Below are 19,916 nucleotides of genomic sequence, written 5' to 3'. Positions count from 1 at the left end.
ATTTTGTATTTGCCTTTACGCTGGAGTATTTTTTTTCCCCGAAAACTAATTTCTGAACACTGAAAACATTCTGAACATCTGGAACGCTTTTAAGAGAAGAGTGTAACGACCATCCACGTATCCCTCACTACTGTCCAACGATTACCGACATCCTGCCATCCTTGTTTGAAGAGTATTTTTTTTTTTTTTTAAAGATTTATTTATTTGACAGAGAGAAATCACAAGTAGACAGAGAGGCAGCCAGAGAGAGAGAGAGAGGGAAGCAAGCTCCCTGCTGAGCAGAGAGCCCGATGCGGGACTCGATCCCAGGACCCTGAGATCATGACCTGAGCCGAAGGCAGCGGCTTAATCCACTGAGCCACCCAGGCGCCCCTGAAGAGTATTTTTAACACCATCTCTCCCTCTGTCGTGATGAACGTACATTTCCTCCATGGCCCGGGAGTACTCCAGGTTCTCGAGAAAAACTCCAGAGTTTTCGAACTTCATTTTAACACCAGCATCAACAGTTCTCACGAGGGCAGACCGCTCCTTACACCGCATCCGGGGCCACCCCTGCTCTGGGTTCTGTTTCTCCCCCTCAGTGGGTTCCCTAGAGCCCTGTCCTCAGCTGTCCTCAGCTGTCTGTGGGCCTGGGGTGATGGGCTGGCCCAGGAGGTGTCGGGTTCAGGCAGGTGACTCTGAGGCGGCTCCGCTCTTACCAGCTGTGACCGGCACACAAGGCTCTTAAATGAGTGGCCCCAGCACTGGCCATGGTGACCTGACAACACGCACTGGGCGCCAACCTGGTGCTCAATCCCTGTGTCCGCAGCTCGTACACTTGTACACTCACGATGCCGTGACACGGCAGTGCCCGGGCAGTGGCAGCAGTGGGCACTCTCGGGCGCCCGTGAGCTGAATGGTGGTCTGAGCCGAGCTCTGCACCTGCTGGGGCTCAGCCGTTCTGTGAAATGGGGGCTCAGCATTCTTACTGCCGCGATGCCCCCACTGGAGAGACGGGCACAGGGAAGCACTCAGGCTTGAACCTGACTGGCTCTGCCACAGTGTGGCCTTACATAAGTTCCTGAACTGCTCCGTGCCTCAGTTTCCTCACCAGGTAAAAAAGGGTAACGAGTCTCCACCACCTAGGGTTGCCGGGAAGAGGACCACGAGGTGCCTCGAATAGAGCTCAGGAGCACACTGTGGCCCTTATGGTGAAGTTGACAGTCAGTTACTTGCTGGTTTTTCAGAGACAGAGATGACACGGAGGACCAGGGAGATCCATTTGTCTGGCACGGTCCAGGGTTCCCCTGTTGTCCCACGATAATTACTAACAGGGCCTTCTTTTCTCTTTCCAGAGCGTCCTGGGTTAGATGATAAATTATACAGTTATTCCACGAATCATCCACCTACAGCAAGAGCGGCTTCAAGCCTGAATCCACAAATCATCCACCTACCACGAATCATCCACCTACAGCAAGAGTGGCTTCAAGCCTGAGGCTGCCAACTCTAGCCTCTGGGGCATCTTGCAAGACCTCATGTGTTAGGGGCATGTAGCTGACACATAGAGAACTCCACAGGGCCACTGGCTATGTGTCTGGCACCGGCTTAAACACTCCACATGTGTCGACTCACTGAATGTTCATCCCACTGGGAAGAAGCACGTACTACTATTAGCCCGCTGTACAGATCAGAAACCGATGCCGGCAGGCTGGGGAACCTCACTAACAGGCCACGTGGGAGAGAGGCAGAGCCAGGGTTCAAACTCGGGACGACTGGCTCCAGAGTCTACGGCACCGTTAGCCGCGGGGCCTCTCACATCTAGATCTCGCATGTCACATAAAAACAGAGATTCCACATATAATCCCTGGCTTCCAGCTTCCCTTGAAAACTCAGAAGATCTGGCCATGCTAGGGTTCCACTTTCTTACAGCGATAACTGGCTCCCTCCTCTAGCTCCAGCCCGTTCCCCTGATTCTTCCCAGGACCACCCGTCTCACTTGTGTAAGTGACCTGCCCGTGTGTGAGCAGCAGCCCCCAGTCTGGGCTATTAAATGGTTCTAACTCGGGGCGCCTAGGTGGCTCAGTGGGTTAAAGCCTCTGCCTCTGGCTCAGGTCTTGATCTCAGGATTCTGGGATCAAGCCCTGCATCAGGCTCTCTGCTCAGCGGGGAGCCTGCTTCCCCCTCCTCTCTCTCTGCCTGCCTCTCTGCCTACTTGTGATCTCTGTCAAATAAATAAATAAAATCTTTAAAAAAAAATGGTTTTAACTCTGTTATCAAAGCCCATGCCATTCAACATTTTTTGTTTTTTTACTAGATCTTTTGTTTAATTCAAATCCTATGTTTAGTCCTAAATATTTAAAATACAGCACCGTGGGGCTGCCCTGGTGTCTGACTATAGAAAAGGAAGGAGTGAAGGGGCTCTGAGTCTTCTCTGTGGGTCCACTGCTCTTCCGGGGCACCTGGGGCTCAAGATGCTGAGAGGCCATGGAGGGAGTTCGTGCCCGGAGCTCTCACTGTCAGGGATGTAAGGACCCACACGGAGCGTCCTCGAGACAGATTCTGGGGCCTTGCCCACAGACGGTTTTATTGAGCAAGCGTGAGGCACAGACCTGGGAATGCGCTTAGGAAGAAAATCTTGGGTGATCCCAATGTAGGAGGCCCACAGACCACACTCTGGAAAACACTAGACTGGCCACAGGATGCAAAGCATAGCAAAGCTTCTGGGCTACATCGTGGGGCCAGGCCCGTATTGGCAGAGCTTCTCGAATGGCTTCATAGGGGGTACAGAACGCTATCAGTACTGAGGTTCCAGAAAAATACTGCAGTGGACCCTATCAAAAATAGGTAGTTAGGAGAATGGAAAGCCTCTTTCTCTCTCTCTCTCCCTCTCAACGTGTGTGCACACACGCACAGGTACACACAAGCTCATCCACAGTGAATGAACTTCTAGAAGGCATCTGCTCCCAAAGCAAACTGGATCTGTCAGCTAAGGCCAATTCTGTGATGACTTTATGCAGACTTCAACATATTTCCAACTAGTCCTGAGAGCCCTAGTACTCTCCTTTCACAGTTCCTGGCCTTTTCGTAAATTCTGAGGTACGCAAGGAAGTGTTTTTCTGGCCTCTGTGTTCCAGCCATACATTGAGAAGCTGAGGGCTCCAGAGAATCGCTGCCTCCGCACAGTCCCTGGCCTGAGGGGGGCGGAGCAACAGTCATTGTTCTTTTGTTTAAGGGGACTGAACCACTTATGTGTTTACAGAAACAAAAAAAAAAGTCAACCTACACATTTTTGGTATATAAATGTAAACTGGGTTGCTGCATTTCAAAACCTTGGTTGGTGGAACTAGTAAGAATTTCCAGAAAAGAGGGAGTGCACACAATCCTACTGGAAGGCGCCTTGGGAAAAAGCCGCTTCAGTGAAAAATATTCAAGCTAAAATATGAGGGATGTTGGGGCGCCTGGGTGGCTCAGTCATTAAGCGTCAGCCTTCGGCTTGGGTCATGGTCCCAGGGTCCCGGGATTGAGCTCCGCACTGGGCTTCCTGCTCTGCGGGGAGCCTGCTTCTCTCTCTCCCACTCCCCCTAACTGTTCCCTCTCTTGCAGTGTCTCTCTCTGTCAAATAAGTAAAGTCTTAAAAAAATAATAATAAAAATTAAACATGAGGGATGTTTCATTACATCACTTCTTTTCAGTAAATCCACTCAAATCCCTTTTGGGAGCAGAGAGAGATAAATACATAAAAAGCTTAAAACAAAAAACAAAACAAAACAAAAAAGCTTAAAACATGCGTTAGTTCTAATACTGAGGCCGTGTGTTCATCATGGTCATTCCTACTGTGGACGGCTCCTCTGCGCAGTTACTACACTCCCACTTTTCTGATGGGATGACTGAAGCACAAGTTTAGCAAGAACGAGAAAAAAAAATCCCAGGGACTTTCATACCATCTATAGATCCTTCTAGAACAGTATCAAGTTTTAAATTGATCTGCAGCCTTTGTGACTTCTTCAGCAGAGCAAGGAAGAGAGCAGGGCGGGGGACAGGGAGGACGGGACGGATGGACGACGGACGGACGGACGGACGGACGGATGGGACAACGGTGGGGGAGGATCCCAGGGAGCAGAGCTAGATGTGAACTCTCCGGCATCAGCCACCCCCCGACTCCTGTTCTGGACAGAAAAGTGCACCCTCAGTTCATCTGGCTCCACAGTGCGTGGTCCTGGCAGCCTGGGTGTCCATGGCAACGGCACACCAGGCCTGGTGTGGTGCACCAGCAGAGAAAAGTCTAACACTGTTTCCCCTACCCTGCCCTTCCTCGCCCTTAGATGAGGGATTATGCGGTAACCTCGATGTCTTTTCTTTCAGAAAAATTTGCTTTTTAGCACAGATCATTCCGCATCCCAAACAGCAATTCTGCAAGAGGGAGGCTGTAGGGTGGGGAAGGAGGAAGGGCACATTTCCAAGCCTTCATAGCCCATGGGCAGGATCTGATCCCAGGAAGGGCCACTCCCCGGGGAAGCACCCAGGCTTGGCCTGCCCTGCACCGCAGCCAGCCACGAGGGAGAGGGAGCGGCTATCAGCCAGCCAGGTGGTGCAATCCCCACGGGCTGTGGCCCAGTGAGAGGGCTGGCCAGAGGGACCCAGAGAGCTGACCTGGCTTATCCGGTATAGGTGGGTACTGGTGATCATTAACTAGTAAGTTCTAGGAGCAGCGACAGAGACCCGACCTGGGCATGGCCCCAGTACCAGCTCTCATGAGAAACCTGAGTCATCTCCTCTCGTGATCTGAAACTTACCTTGACGCATGGGGGAAAATCTTTAAGTGAACTGTTGAACCTGTCCTGTGGGTTTGGGGATGATTGCAGGTGACAGGCCCAGCCCTGACATTGAGCAACGTGGTGTTTATGGCTTTTAAGGTTTCCTGCCAAGAGGTCTGGTGTTGGGCTACTGTCCTGGTACTCTTCCTCAATTCTCCCAGCCTACGATCCCTAGTCAAGATGTCTTTCTCTATCCTCTTCCCTGGCACCTCAGCCTCTTCTGCCCTGTGTCTACATGCTTCCCCTTTCTTTACCCAAGTCACAGTCTGAGCCCCCAACCTTTTCGTGGGAGGGCATTCCAGCTACATGACAATCAAAGGCAGCCTGGAAGAGGAGATGGGGCCACTCTTATAAAAGTTCAACCTACTTACGCCCAAGAGGTTGTGGAGGGAGAAAGTGTGTTTACTGATGTGTTTAAGGACCCTGGGGAACAAGGGAGGAAGGCACTGTAAGACATTTTTTTATTATGAAATATTTCAGGAAACACATGGAGAATAATATTTTAAAACACGTATCCACCATTCAGCTTTATCAGATCTTACTTTCTGTTGTCTCTGCTTCTGACTTAAGAAATGGGCCACTACAGAGAGGTAGGTGAAGGCCCCAGTCTACTCTTGGATTTCACTTCTAGCATCAACCCCAGGTTTGGTTGTGTTTATATTTTATCTCATTTGCATAGACCCCTAATCAATAGATAGATTGTCCTGTAGGTTTTAAAACTTCATATAAGCCAAATTGTTCTCTACATGTCCTCCGGATCTTTTTTGGTCAGTGCTGGTGCTTGAGATTTAAGCACGTAGCTCACCCAATTCATTTCTACCTGCAATGTAGCATTCCGTCCTACAAATACCCTCAGTATGTTTATCCACTTCCCTGTTGATAGACGTTTACAATATTTCCAATTTTTCATACAGCAACACTACATTCTTGTATGTGACAAGACATTCTTATATAAGTCTCCTATGACTGATACATTTGGATTTATTTCTCCTGTCGCATTTTCTGCCTTCTATTTACTCCCTTTTTTTTTTTTTAATACTCTTGTTTTTCCTTCCTGGTCTAGATTTAGTAGACTTTATTCTATTTCCCTACTCTACTGATTTGAAAGTTATAGACTCTATTTCTACTTATCATCATCATTCTAGACTTAAATTCCAGGCTAGTGACTCCTCCTTGATCCCCAGGATCTGTTTTCCTCTTCTTTCTCACACAAAATAAAGCCTCCAACTTTGAACAGAGCACATCATTATCCAGAATAATGACTGCACTTTCCAATCTTCCCTGCACCTGGGAACGACCATGAGAATAAATTTTGGCCAATGGGATACGAGCAGAAGCAATGAATGGAAGCTCCAGGTCATACATGTAAAGGGAAGAGGCTGGAATGTGGCCATCATGGGAACCCTCTTCAACCATGCAGCAGACATCACCCCAGGACTATACTGCTCATGTCGGCAAGGTTACACGAGAAGGAGATAAACAGCTGCTGGTTTTAAGCCGTCATGTTTTTGGGTTCGTTCTTATGGCAGCCACCCTACAATCTAGCTAATACGGTCAGCAGATTTTTAAGAAATGCATACTGCCCAGTTTCGTTCTGCTGCACAAGTCCGAGGCTGCACAACCTTCATCAAGTTGGGGAATTTTTACACCATTATCTCTCCAAGTAATGTCTCTCCTTCATCCTGTCCTCCACTTCAGGTACCTTATAGGATCTTGTCATCCAAGCATCCAGGTCTCAGCCTCTGGGCCTTTCTCTCTCTGTGCTGCATTCCGGATGGTTTCTTGCATTGGCCCATCTTCCCACTCTATAAGCGCATCTCCATGGTGCCTCATTGGATGTTTAATTCAACCGTTGAACATTTAATTGCAGTGAAGACATCTTTTGTTTCCAGCAGTTCTATTTGGTTCTTCTTCCAGTCTACCTGATCTTTTTGGATAGTGTCTTGTTCTTGTCTCACATGCTCAATCATTTCATTACCTCTTCAATAATTTTGAACTCATTTATTTTATGGTGTCTTGCCAACAGTTCCTTATTCCAAATTCTTGTGGGATCTAGTTGTGTCTGCAGACTCTAACTCAGGACAGATTATTTTCTCAAGCATTTAGTCATTTCGGATCAAATATGCATCTTTACTATGGGTTTACTATGGGATAACATGAAGATCCTGTGTGATTTGGGTTGAGGTCTTGTTTCTCCAGAGAGAAACAAGACCTCAACCCAAATCACACAGGATCTTCATGTTATCCCATACCCCCTACGAGGTCTCCAATGGGTATCACTGGCCCAGAACTCAGGGTTCTTAATCCACACAAAGAGTATAAATTCTAATGCTAAGCCAGTACCATCATCACACTTTCCAGGAATACTTTTCTTTGGCTTTCTTTTGTTTTTTTCTGCCCCAAGCCTTGGCTAAGAAGCTGTTCAGTCATCTCCCTGTGTTGGCAGATGATTTTCTTTTCCTGGTCTACCTTTTAACTTAGAGCAAAAAACTTTGATAGTCCTCACTTTACGATAAAAGTTTCAGTTTAAGCTCCAGCTTCCAAAGGGCCAGACCTCATCTCTATCTCCACAGATTAACCCCCAAACCTCTCATCACTACAGGGAGGCCAGTCACACAGCCCATCCTACTGAGCTGCCCAAGCTGAGTACCACTTGGGTTTTCCCTCTTTGTTTTTCATAGTGGTCTTTTTTTTTAAGGTTATTTTGTGGTCCCTATCACTAGGAACAGAAGTTTTTTTCCTCTGAGATGTGTTTTAAACCAGCTGGGAGACCCTTACTCACCCTCTCCTCCCCTCCCACACCTTCCCCAGTAACCTATCCTAAGGCAAGGTTCTCAAACTTTATGAAACTAATTTCTGGGAGCTTGTTAAACATGCACATTATGAGTGGCACCCCAAGGAGATTGGGACCAGGAGGACTGGGCGAGGGGGCATCCAGGAATGTACAAGCTTAATAAGCACTCCATGTTTCTGGCATGGGTGGCCCCAGGACCACCCTTTGAGAACCACTATTTAAGGCTGGCTTCCTTTCTCCCAAAGTGGCCTAATTCTACCCTTTCTCTTAGTACCTGAACCATGGCCACAGGAACACAGCCAGTCTCTGTTTTGCAAAGCCTGAACTTGGAGACAGCAGTGCCAACAGACCCAAAGTTCACAAGTTCTTATTTAGGCTGAACCAGTGCTACTATCCTCGGCAGTGGAAATGCAGGGGTAATGTCAATAAGTTGTCTTCCCAAATGCCAGCTTGTGGAGCTATCAGTAAAACTGGCCATTTCCTCAGGCTTTACTCATCAGAATTGGAAATTCCTTGGAGAGGGGTGGACTGAGTTTTACTTTTGCCATATGAAAGAAAAGGTTGGCTACACAGATGGATGATGCAAACAAAACTAGAAGAGAGCTGATTCAATTAATATACAATTAATATATATTATGATATATTATATATAATGTATAATTATATATATAATATATAATTTTTTTCCCTTTAGTACAGGTCTCTACTCTCCTAGGTTATACTCCAAAGTGTTTCTGAAAGTCAGCTATTTAGAATGCATCTTCCCAGAGAAATATTACAAATGATGGTCAGTTTCCCAGACCAGACCACCCAAGCCTATAAAGATAATAATCATTCCCGTTTAAGACGTATTCCATGGGGCGCCTGGGTGGCTCAGTGGGTTGAAGCCGCTGCCTTCGGCTCGGGTCATGATCTCAGGGTCCTGGGATCGAGCCCCACATCGGGCTCTCTGCTCCGCGGAAAGCCTGTTTCCTCCTCTCTCTCTGCCTGCCTCCCTGCATACTTGTGATCTCTCTCTGTCAAATAAATACATAAAAATTAAAAAAAAAAAAAAAGACCTATTCCATGCCAGAACCTTTATATATGTGACCTGACACAATTCTCAAAATAACTGCAAGGCAGACATTTGTGTACCTGCCTTAGAGGTGAAGGGACTTGCCAGGGTCACACAGCCAGTAAGTTGCAGGTGGTACTGGCTCCAAAACCTGTGTCCTCACCTCCAGGAAACCAGGCTGCCTTCCACAGCTCCTATGCTTAATAGAGGGTGACAGCAGGGTGTGGCTTTCCCCTCTTCTACCCTAAGAAGATTAAAAAAAACTCCTCCCTCTTCCTTTCCCACACTGAAGAAGAAATATTAAGGGAATAATAGAACCTCCACTATAGCCACCGTTGGCCCAAGAGGTTATGGAGGGCCGAGAAGATTTCTATCACTTCTCTGGAGCAGGAAAGAATACAAGACGACAGCTTAGTAAGCTGCTCTGATTTTGGACTTTAAAAAAAAAAGTACCCCAGGTTTCATTTTGCAGGTGTGCAAAGTATCTCATTAAAAGTTCACCTTTCTGCAATGAGTAGTAAATAAGCCCTAGGGATATAATACACAGTATGGTGAATATAGGCAATAATGTTGCATTATAATCATCAAATTTGCTAGGAAACTGGAACTTCATTATTCCAACCACTAAAAAGAAATAACAATTACATAACAGGATAGAAATACTAATTACCACTACAAAGGCAACCTTATTATAATATACAAATGTATCAGATTAATATGTGGTATACCTTAAATTATATAATGTTACATGTCAAATATACTTCAATTAAAAATTAATTAATACTTCAAAAAAAGAAGCAGTAGCAGAAAGTTCACCTTCCCCAACTCTCCTTCTCTAACTCTGGCCCTGTCTGACATTGACCTCTGCAGGGAGGTTGGTTAGCTCTCCAGGACTCACCTTGTCAGCAAGCAGCTCCCTGATCTTGCTGGCCTGCAGGCGGAACCGGAAGAGCTGGGTTTCCAGGGCCAGGCAGCGCTTCTGCCAGTCCACGCTGGCACGGGTCTCCACCTTGAGTTCCGCCATGATGGAGTCAACTTCTGGCTATTTCAGGGATGCCTGGGAACCAGTACAGCAAGAGGAGAAGATAAGGAAGTGTGTGAGGAGGAAGGCGGAGAAAACAGAGCTGGGGAGGTGACTGAGTCATTGCCACAGCCACTTTTCTTGGCTGTGTGTCCCATTCCATAGTAAGCTAGCTAAGCAAACTCAGGGAATCACAAAGTCTGAGAAACTGTAAGGCAAACCTCATCTCATTTTTATTTAAAGATTTTATTTATTTATTTGTCAGAGAGAGAGAGAGAGAGACACCAGAGCACAAACAGGGGGAGCAGCAGGCGAGGAAGAAACAGGACCCTGGGATCATGACCTGAGTCTAACTTAAGGCAGACACTTAACCAGATGAGCCACCCAGGCATCCCCCTGGTCAGCAGAAAGTAGGGCCTCATTTGTTTTTCATTCAATTATCCATTTAACAAAAATGTATCCATGCAACAAATACTTATTTTTAAAAAGATTTTATTTATTTGACAGAGAAAGAGTGAGAGCAAGAGAGTGCACAAGCAAGGGGAGCTGAAGACAGAAGGAAAGGGGAAGCAGGCTTCCTGCTGAACAGGGAGCCCCATATGGGGCTGGATCCCAGGACCTTGAGATCATATACATATAAATGACTTAAATGTGAAATGATATAACGTCTGGGATATGAGCTTTAAAACACTTCATAGGAGGGGGCTAGCAGTGGTTTGGGGAGGAGATACATGAAATAAGATTTATCAAATTGCTGGTAAGTTTTGAAGTTAGGTGATGGGCATCTGGAGTTCTTTATACTGGTTTCTCTGCTTGAATGAATGCCTAGAATTTTCCGTAATAAAAATTTAGTTTTTTGGTTTTTGTTTTTTTTTTTTTAATTCCTTTTCCCTTCTTCAGGAGCCACATGACCTGGGAAAACCCAGTCGCCTCCTGCACTGCTGCTAACACAACCCTGGTGACCAGTGAGCCTGTCCTCCATAGGTTAACCGCCTCACATTTGACTTCTTTTTTTAATCTTCTTTCTTCCCTTCCTCCCTCCCTTCCCCCTCCATCCTTCCTTCTTCCAACTATCACATTTGACTTTTGTAAGTATCTTTTTACCATAGTACAAATAGCTATCATTTATTTATGATGTGTGGCTTCTTTAATCCTCATGACAATACATAAGACAAGGTATGGGCATTGTCCACACTTATGCAGGAGGTCACTGAGGAATTAAGAAGCTACACAGAGAGTTCTAGAGCTAGTCAGTAGTGGGGCTGGGATTCTTTTTTTTTTTTTTAAGATTTTATTTATTTATTTGACAGACAGAGATCACAAGTAGGCAGAGAGGCAGGCAGGGAGAGAGAGGAGGAAGCAGGCTCCCCGCAGAGCAGAGAGCCCGATGTGGGGCTTGATCCCAGGTCCCTGGGATCATGACCTGAGCCGAAGGCAGAGGCTTTAACCCACTGAGCCATACAGGCGCCCCGGGGCTGGGATTCTTGTTCCAAAGTCCCTACTCTGAGCAACTGTGCTTTTTACCCATCTAAAAACTGGAAAGAATTCTGATTTTACAAAGAGTAAACTGGATTGTGAAGAATGAGAAAAATATTTTATGGGATCTTTCAGCATCCTTGGCAATAAGGTGAACCTATATTCAAGGTTTTCCAGGGCATCCTGGTCTCACACATTCTGACACCATAACCTCCATAAGCGTAGACATGTATCATGTGTCCTGACTTTTCATTTAAAATACAGGGCCAGTGGACCTGTAGAGAAGCCCCACAAGTATACATTGACGGGTCTAGTGTCTAAGTCTTCGGGTTCTGGGCAGCTCAGAATGCTAGACATGTGACCTCAGTCCTGCTCCCCAGGGACTGTCCTGCTGAACAATCCCGACATTGTGATCTCCCAGCAATTCCCACCTCAAAAGACTGGGACCGACTGGAACGGGCAGGAAGACAAAAGACAAAAACAAAACATGACCTTCTCTGAGCTAAGATCGCAGCTGAAAAGACAAAACAGAACCTTGTGGGGCCTCCTGAGAAGGCCGGGAGGCCTCATGGTGTTTGATTTGCTTTGTCCTTCAAAGGGATTTTGCTTTTCCTCATATTAAAAAAAAAAAAAAAAAAAAAAGTGTGGCAGATCTGAAAGTAGGACCTGGAAGTCTTGCAGCCTAGCTCAGGGCTAAGAATCATCAGCGGTAACAACACCCAGGTAAATCCAAGGGGTAGGGGAAACTTATCCTTGCGTGCCACTGAAAGGTTTGGTGAATTTTAATTCCCTCTTAACTGGCTGTCAAAGCTGCAGCTCTGATTCCATGGGGACAGTGGACAAAATCTCCAGGAGCTCTGGAAATAAAAGACATCACTGTCCTCTGCCTAGCCCTGAGAGTTGAAATTATACCCAGCCTGCAGGGAGTCCTGTCCCAATCAAGCAGCTTATGACATCACACTTCTGAACAGATCAAGTGCTCTGCTGAAGCCTCTCCCTCGCCCTGGGAATGTGGTAAGGGGGCTGGACCTGTGCTAGGCGTGCCTCAGCATGTGAGAAGAGCTATGGGCTTTCAAGAGGGAACTGGAGCAAGGGGCCTGCTGCCAAGCACGTGCCCCAGAGGCTCTTCCAACAGAAGTAGGTGGTTGCCGCAGCAGCTATAAAACATTAAAGGTTAAGGCAAAATACCACTACGTTGAACTTCACCTGCTAAGTCACCTTGCACTTGTACCTCCAATAAAGATGTGCAAAGATGAGCAGAAAATAATTTACAGAATGGCTAACTTTTCAAAGCACCATGAAGGCGTGATTTCTCTCCGTATCCTCTCAGTATCCCTGTGATGTAGGACAAGAAATATTATTCACAAAGAACAGATGAGAAATCCTATCACATCTGTGACTTGAGACACGGAGCTAAGGAGAATCAGAGTGGGGCCAAGAATCCCGATCTCCCAACACACAGAACATCCTCTTTCCATGTACATGCTTCAGTGGCGGTGGTGGAGTCTCAGGGCTAGCCTAACACAACACAATGGCAAAACAGATGGGACAGAAATGAGAGAAGGGACAAAACCCAATACAACTGTTCATTTTTTATTCTGGAAAGCTTCATATATATACAAGAACTAGGGAGAACAGTACAGTGAGTCCCCATGGGCCTCCCCCCCAAGCTACAAGGATCAGCTCCTAGTCACTCTTGTGAAACCCACTTCTCTTGATTTCTTCTAGTGCCCAGAGCGCTAAACTGTTTAGCAGGTGACAAATGACCGCACAGCCTGAGGCCCTGCTTTGGAACTCCCTAAGTCCTCTGGCATCCTGGAATGACGTAGCCAGGGAGGGTGGTGGAGAATGCCTCAGAGGCAGGAGCTGTGTGCCGGAAGGGTGATGAAGAGGCCACAGGGAGTCGTTAGGTGACCTCAGACTCTGGGCCAGTATCAGAGAAAACACAGACTTGACCTGGGATGACTTTGGCAAGCGTAGGGATTTGACCAGAAATTGACAAGATGCTGAGATTAAATATAATTCAACCAACTTTTTGTGAAGTGATTCCTACATGCAAAGTCAGGAACATAAAGATGAATAAAGATCTCATGGTTTGCAAGGCTCAGGTCAACAACAGTGTATATCCTGGAACTTTCCTACAAAGAGAACAAGCCAATACAAGACCTTACATGGAAGAGGTCAGAGGTCACTGCAGGAGGCTTCCCTAGGGAACATGGACTCTGTTCTGGGTACAGTTTCCACCGGGCTCTCCCGTGTCCCCTCACTACGGTTCACTACCTGAGTGTGAGCACCTTTTGTGATTTCCACTCACTAGTGATGGGCACCACCATCTTCTAATAGTGCTACACTAGGCTGACCACCTGTCCAACTGTGGGAAGGGAAGAGCTTTGTGGCCCCTTTCTGAGGATGGAGCTGGGGGTGGGTGAGTGGACACAGGGCACATCTGCCCACACCTTGTCATATGATCAAGCCAACAATATGCATTTTACTCTTGGGGGCTGAGTGGCACATTTCACAATGCTGGAAGAGATAGGAAAAGGTGAGCAAGTTCCAGCCTTCGGGGATCTAAATACCGGAGGGGACTAGGACAAACAGGAATAGCATCCTTTAAGAACAAAACCAGTACAGAGGAACAGCAGAGTGTAGTAGTTAAGATTCCCCCTTCCAGTGCCAAGCAAGCCTGGGTTTGAGTACTGGCTCTGGCCCTTAATCTTGTGACCTTAAACCATCTGCTTAACCTCTCTGAGCCTCAGCGCCATTTTGAAATTGAGAGCAATGATATTTGAAAAGGAGGGCAATAATATTAGGTTCAATCACATGAAGTTATCAACATTTAACCATTCTTTTGACCTTCAAGAATGGCAAGTTCAGGGGCATTTGGGTAATTTAGTCGGTTAAGCGTCTGACTCTTGGATTCCACTCTGGTCATGATCTCATGGGTTGTGAGACTGAGCCCCACAACCATCTGGGCTCTGATCTCATCTGAGATTCTCGCCCTCTGCCCCTCCCCCCACATGCATTTGAGAGAGAGGCTCCCTCTCTCTCAAATGAATAAACAAATAAATAAATCTTTTTTTTAAATGGCAATTTTAAATTTTTTAAATTTTTAAATAAATACTAGGTTTGTTTATTTATTTATTGAGAATTACGGGAGATATTACAGAAGCTGGGCACTCAATGATAGCTTCATTCACAATGAAAAGGCAAACCACCAGTGTGGACATACTAGGAAGATGTGGCCCACAGATGTGTTCACTACCAGATCTGCCTCAGAAAGATCAAGGGATCTTTAAAAATTCTTTTCTTTTTCTTTTCTTTTTTTTTTTTTTTTTAAGATTTAATTTATTTATTTGACACAGAGAGAGAGACAGAGAGAGAGGGAACACAAGTAGGGGGAGAGGGAGAAGCAGGCTTCCCACTGAGCAGGAGCCTGATGCCGGGCTTGATCCCAGGACCCTGGTATCATGACCTGAGCCAAAGGCAGATGCTTAAGGACTGAGCCACCCAGGCACCCCATTATCTCTTTATTTTTGAATACTGAACAAAAGAGTATAAATTACAAATGCTTCCTCCCACCCCTGTACCTCAACCACAGTTTTCCCCAGAGGCAACTGTTTACGGGGTTTTATGTCTTTCAGAGATATCCAGTGCAGACACAAGCATTCATACATATGTTGCAAGCACATACACAAACACAAATGGTGTTTACACATACACACTGTACTTCACCTATAACCGAATTCCTGTATCTGCATACACACCTGACCCGTCTCCCCTCCATGCTTTTTAAAAAAATTTTATTTATTTATTTATTTGACACAGAGAGAGAGAGAGAAAGATCACAAGCAGGCAGAGAGGCAGACGGGGTGGGGGTGGGGAAGCAGGCCCACCCTGCTGAGCAGAGTCCAATGTGGGCCTCTATCCCAGGACCCTGAGATCATGACCTGAGCCATAATCAGAGGCTTAACCTACTGAGCCACCCAGGCGCCCCTCCCCGCCATGCTTTTTAACAGCTGTGTCGTATTCTGTGGTGTAGGTATTACATGATTTTATTTAAGAGTCCCTTACTGACAGACATTTGGGTTGTTTGAAACCTTCTGCTAAAACAAACAATGCTGCAACAAACATATGTCATTTCACATGCCTCAGAGTGTATTTGAAGGATAAAGTCCCAGAAATGGAATTGGAGGGTTAAGCGATACACATTTTTAACTGACCAAATAGTCCAAATCGCTTTCCCCAAGACTACTGGAATTCATACTCTAGCAAGCAATCAGTGCCTATTCCCCCATGGAGGAGGTCAGTTTTGAATTTGCCAGAAGGGAGAGAGAGCTCAGCGGGGTTATCACAGAATGCAGGATGGTGACTCAACCGCCAGCCTGCTAGGACCTCTCCCCGATAAGGAATGAGGGAATCCTCACACCTTAAACCAGCAGGTATAAAGCACTCTTGAAACCATAAGGAGCCCAGAGTTCCCCACATGGATACACAGCCTCCCAGAGAGAAGGGAATAGGAATGAGGAGTGCACCCTGGGGAGCCAAGTAGGGGGTACATGTTTCTTCCCCCTAGCTGCTGACTTCTGAAGAGGGGAGGGGGCACCACGTTTTCTCAACTCAGCTGTCAGTTTGAGACCACACTGGCGGCCACCGCTATCACCCAGCTCTAAGCAGGTCCCCTCAGGAGCCTATGGGACGGAAGCTGACTGTGGACCCCACACTGGAATTTAGGAGGCTTGGGTTTGAGTTTTGCCTCTTCCACTTTTTATCTATATGACCTTGGGTAAATCACAATTTTTTCCCAAGTCTGTTTCCTCCATTGTAAAATGGAGATAATAACGTGCAGAAACACTAGAACCGAAGTTCTATAAAGTGTCAGTGACATTACCACACACAGAGTCTGGCAGAGAAGACAGTCCAAAAAGCCCGAGGAAGGAACCCACTTTTCCAACGAAACTGTTATTAAAGCGATCTTCCAAGTATAAGTTTGACCTGGAACGAAGGCTCTGTCCAAAAGGGTTTTACTAGATGGACTCACAATAGAAGGTTATAGAGACGCCCTGGCAGGGAGAAACCCAACAGGGAGCGGATTCTACTCCCAAGTGCGGGTCTTCACGGCCTCTGCCACCCCCATTAAGGCTCCCTGGTGACAGAGTCCTCTCTAAGGCTCCTAGGACACAAAGCCCCTGCCTGTCACTCAGTGCCCAACTTGTTTTCTTTTCTGCTTGGCTGACCTGCCTCTAGGAGCTGAGCCTGACCCAGCAGAATCCGTAAAAGAACCGCGGAGAAATCACAGAAATTACCTGAGCCAGGCGGGGAGGCGAGCGGGAGCGGGGACAGCCAGCCAGAGTCCGGGCAAGGCGGAGGAAAGCCTGCAAGTGCGCCCGAGGGCCCTTCCCGGGGGCAACTGGCTCCAGCCGGTCCCAAACTCCCGCTCCTCCGAGGGAAGGCGACTCCTCGCCGCGCGCCGCCGGTCCCCGGTGCCCAACCGCGGAAGCCAGCGCCCCCGGCGCCAGGTGGGGAGGCACCTGCTCCGGATTCGCCCCGCGGCCGGAGAGACCGCGTCCTCTCCGCCCCACTAAAGCCCTCCCGACCGCCTCACAGCCCCCGAGCCCGTCCCTGCCCGCGGGGCGCGCGCGGCCGCTCACCTCCGGCCGGCTCGCCTGCGCTCTCGCCGCCCACCCGGCCCCCCGGCGCCCTCCGCGCGCGGCCGCCGCTGACCTTGCGTTCTTCTAGCCCGACTCCGCGGCAGCCGCCGGGTCTCCGCTCCGCGGCTGCAGGGGTCGCGGGGGGCGGGGCGGGGCGGGGAGAGGCGAGGCGGGGCAGGGGCCGGGCGGGGTGCCGGCGGGCTGGCCGCACAAAGCCGAGACGGGCCTCGCGGCACCCCATTCAACGCCGCGCCGCGCCGCGCTCCCTCCTCCCCGCCGGCTCCTTAAAGGCCGAGCGGCGGCGCGGCTCCTCGGGCGGCTCGGGGAGAGGCACAGGAAATGACCTCAGCAGGCTCCAGCCTCCCACCTCTCCGCACCGCTGGGCTCGTCCCTGAAGGCGGCGGGGGTCTCCCGGCTCCGGCCCCGGGCTCTCCGCGAGGCACCGCACCGGCTGCCGCGAAGGGCGGCCGGGTGCCGCGAGACCTGCTTAACCCCCGGGCGGCGTGGGACCCTGGTAGAATGGGGCGCAAGACCAGACCTTCCCCCCGCACCCCCAAGGAGGTTCCAGCATTTGCTGGCAACTTCTGAGAACGGTAACGGCCGGATATTTGGAGAAGTCCCTATTTCCAACAGTCTGTCCCACTGCCAGACCAATGCACTAGTTTGTAATTTGGGGGGGAGAAAAAAGTCGCCACAAGCGACAGGGTAACTTGCTTGCTTATGTATGTATGTATGTGCATTATTTATGTTAAAGAAGCGGCCCAGGAGCCAGAAGGCCAGCGGGACAGCTTGGGCAGCTGCAGAGAGGTCTTACCCTTGTTCTTCAACGACTTGCAGTCCCTCAGCTCACCAGTACAATCCTATGCTCATAGGGGACTGGAACACTCAATTTTGTTTTATTTTATTTTTTTAGATTTTATTTATTTATTTGGCAGAGAGAAAGAGAGCATGAGCAGAGGGAGGTCTGCTGAGCGGGGAGCCTGATTTAGGGCTTCCAAACCAGCACGCCTGAGCCGAAGGCGGGCGCTTACTGGACTGAGCCACCCAAGCGCCCCGGGAACACTCAACTTTTGGTAAAGAAGATGAATATAGAGAATATTGCAGGGAAGGACTGCTTTCTTCCCTAATCCTACAGGCTTTCTGTCCAGGCCTGAACAGAGGCCAACACCAGCAGGGCCCATTTCTCCCAAAGGATTTTGGAAGACTCACTCTAGGTCTTGATGAAGGATCCCCTGGCTCCACCCCAAGTCTGAATTTGAATCGCTGGAGGTGAGGCTGCCAGGTCACCTAGCGAACAAGCTCCCCAGGCAATTCTCATGCAGAAGTTTGAGACCCAGGTACTTTAGAAAGCTGGTCTCAATAGGTCAGGAGGCCAAGGGCCAAAGCTCAACTGGGCCAGTGGGGGTGGGGTGGGGGGCTGAACTTGCAAATGGATTCATAGCTCCTGGGGACTGAGGTAGATCAACCCCAGATTATGGGACACAGGCCTTGGCTATCCCTTCAACACTCAGGAAGATGCCTTCGGGAGCCCAAAGCAGTCGGTTAAGGGTGACTCAATCCTTTATTCGTGCCTTCATCTACCTTGAATAGCTAATCATGTACACACATTTCAAATAATATGGAGGAGCTAATGATGAAAAATGTCTACCTTTATCCTGCCCTTGTCCCCCAGATCACTCCTCCCCAAACACAAAATTTCCTTTCAAGATATTTTATTCATAAAGTATGCATAAATACATATACAGCTGACCCTTGAATAGCATGGATTTGAACGGTGCAGTCCAATTTATACAGAGGTCTTTTTTAAAAAGATTTATTTATTTTAAGTGGGGGAGGGGTAGAGAGGGAGAGTGAGAATCTCAAGCAAACACCCCAGTGAGTGCAGGGCACAACGCAGGCCTGGATCTTATGCCCCTGAGATCATAACCTGAGCCAAAATCAAGAGGCAGATGCTTAACCAACTGAGCGCCTACATGGATCTTTTAAAATAAATATATATGAATTATTTTTTTAAAATTTTTGGAGATTTGTGATAATTTCAAAAAACCACATACCTAGAAATACAAAAAAAAATCAAGAAAAATTCAGTATTATTGTAAGAATACAGTATTTAATACATACACAAACTATGTGCACATCAGTTGTGTTATTGGTAAGGTTTCTGGTCAACAGTAGGCTACTAGTTAAGTTTTTGGGGAGTCAAAATTATACTCAGAATTTTGACTACATGGAAGTTGGTGCCCCTCGCCCTGGCATTGTTCAAGGGTCAACTTTAAATATATTCATACATATCTATTTATATCCCCTTTCAACACTAAGGAAGCATCCCTTGCTTTTTTCCTCCTTTTTTTTTCTGAAGATTTTATTTATTTATTTGACAGACTGAGATCACAAGTAGGCAGAGCAGCAGGCAGAGAGAGGAGGAAGCAGGCTCCCCGCTGAGCAGAGAGCTCAATGCAGGGCTTGATCCCAGGACCCTGGGATCATGACCTGAGCTGAAGGCAGAGGCTTTAACCAACTGAGTCACCCGGGTGCCCCTCCTCTTTTTTTTTTTTTTTTTTTGAAGATTTTATTTATTTATTTGACAGACAGAGATCACAAGTAGGCAGAAAGGGAGGCAGAGAGAGAGGAGGAAGCAGGCTCCCTGCTGAGCAGAGAGCCCGATGAAGGGAGCCCCGATGCAGGGGACGGACTCAATGCAGGGGGTCTCCATGTGGGGCTCGATGCTGGGGGACTTGATGCAGGGCTCGATGCAGGGCTCAATCCCAGGGCCCTGGGATCATGACCCGAGCCTAAGACAGAGGCTTTATTTAACCCACTGAGCCACCCAGGCGCCCCAGCTTTTCTCCTCCTGAAATTACCATGTGTTGATTCTGTGTGGCATATCAGCACACTTGGAGATGCCTTACTGTTTTTAGGGGTTCCCTAGTGTTCCTCATGATAGATCTTTAGGATGTTTCCAATCTTTGGCTATTACATACCTTGCTACAGTGACTATCTAGGCACATACTTCTTGGTCCACGTCTATGGCTATCTTTAAGGTTTAATAGTTAGGAGTGGAATTGCTGGCTCTGAACACAGTATGAATTTTAAATTTCAATAGATGCAACCAAATCACCCTCAGAGGAGG

General features: G+C 47.8%; 1 protein-coding gene across 3 annotated transcripts in view; it reads right to left on the bottom strand.

Annotated features, from left to right (window-relative positions):
• Nucleotides 1-17,120, bottom strand: part of PLEKHH1 (pleckstrin homology, MyTH4 and FERM domain containing H1) — a 49,588-nt gene extending 32,468 nt beyond the window's left edge. The window contains exons 1-2 of one of the 3 annotated variants that reach the window (XM_045070859.1): nucleotides 16,787-17,120; nucleotides 9,540-9,698 (exon numbers count right to left, since the gene is read on the bottom strand). In XM_045070859.1, coding sequence (XP_044926794.1) covers nucleotides 9,540-9,665 — 126 coding nt within the window. In that variant the 5' untranslated portion in view covers nucleotides 9,666-9,698; nucleotides 16,787-17,120. Of the gene's footprint in view, nucleotides 1-9,539; nucleotides 9,699-16,441; nucleotides 16,755-16,786 lie in introns of those variants that run through there. The other 2 variants (XM_045070854.1, XM_004738985.3) reach the window with 2 other exon arrangements.
• Between the last annotated feature and the right edge of the window lie 2,796 nt (nucleotides 17,121-19,916).

Source organism: Mustela putorius, unplaced genomic scaffold (assembly GCF_011764305.1).
Source record: "Mustela putorius furo isolate JIRA1106 unplaced genomic scaffold, ASM1176430v1.1 tig00000129_pilon_pilon_pilon, whole genome shotgun sequence".
Lineage (NCBI taxonomy): Eukaryota > Metazoa > Chordata > Mammalia > Carnivora > Mustelidae > Mustela > Mustela putorius.
Note: the sequence above shows the minus strand (reverse complement) of the source record. Positions and strands in the feature narration are given on the sequence as shown.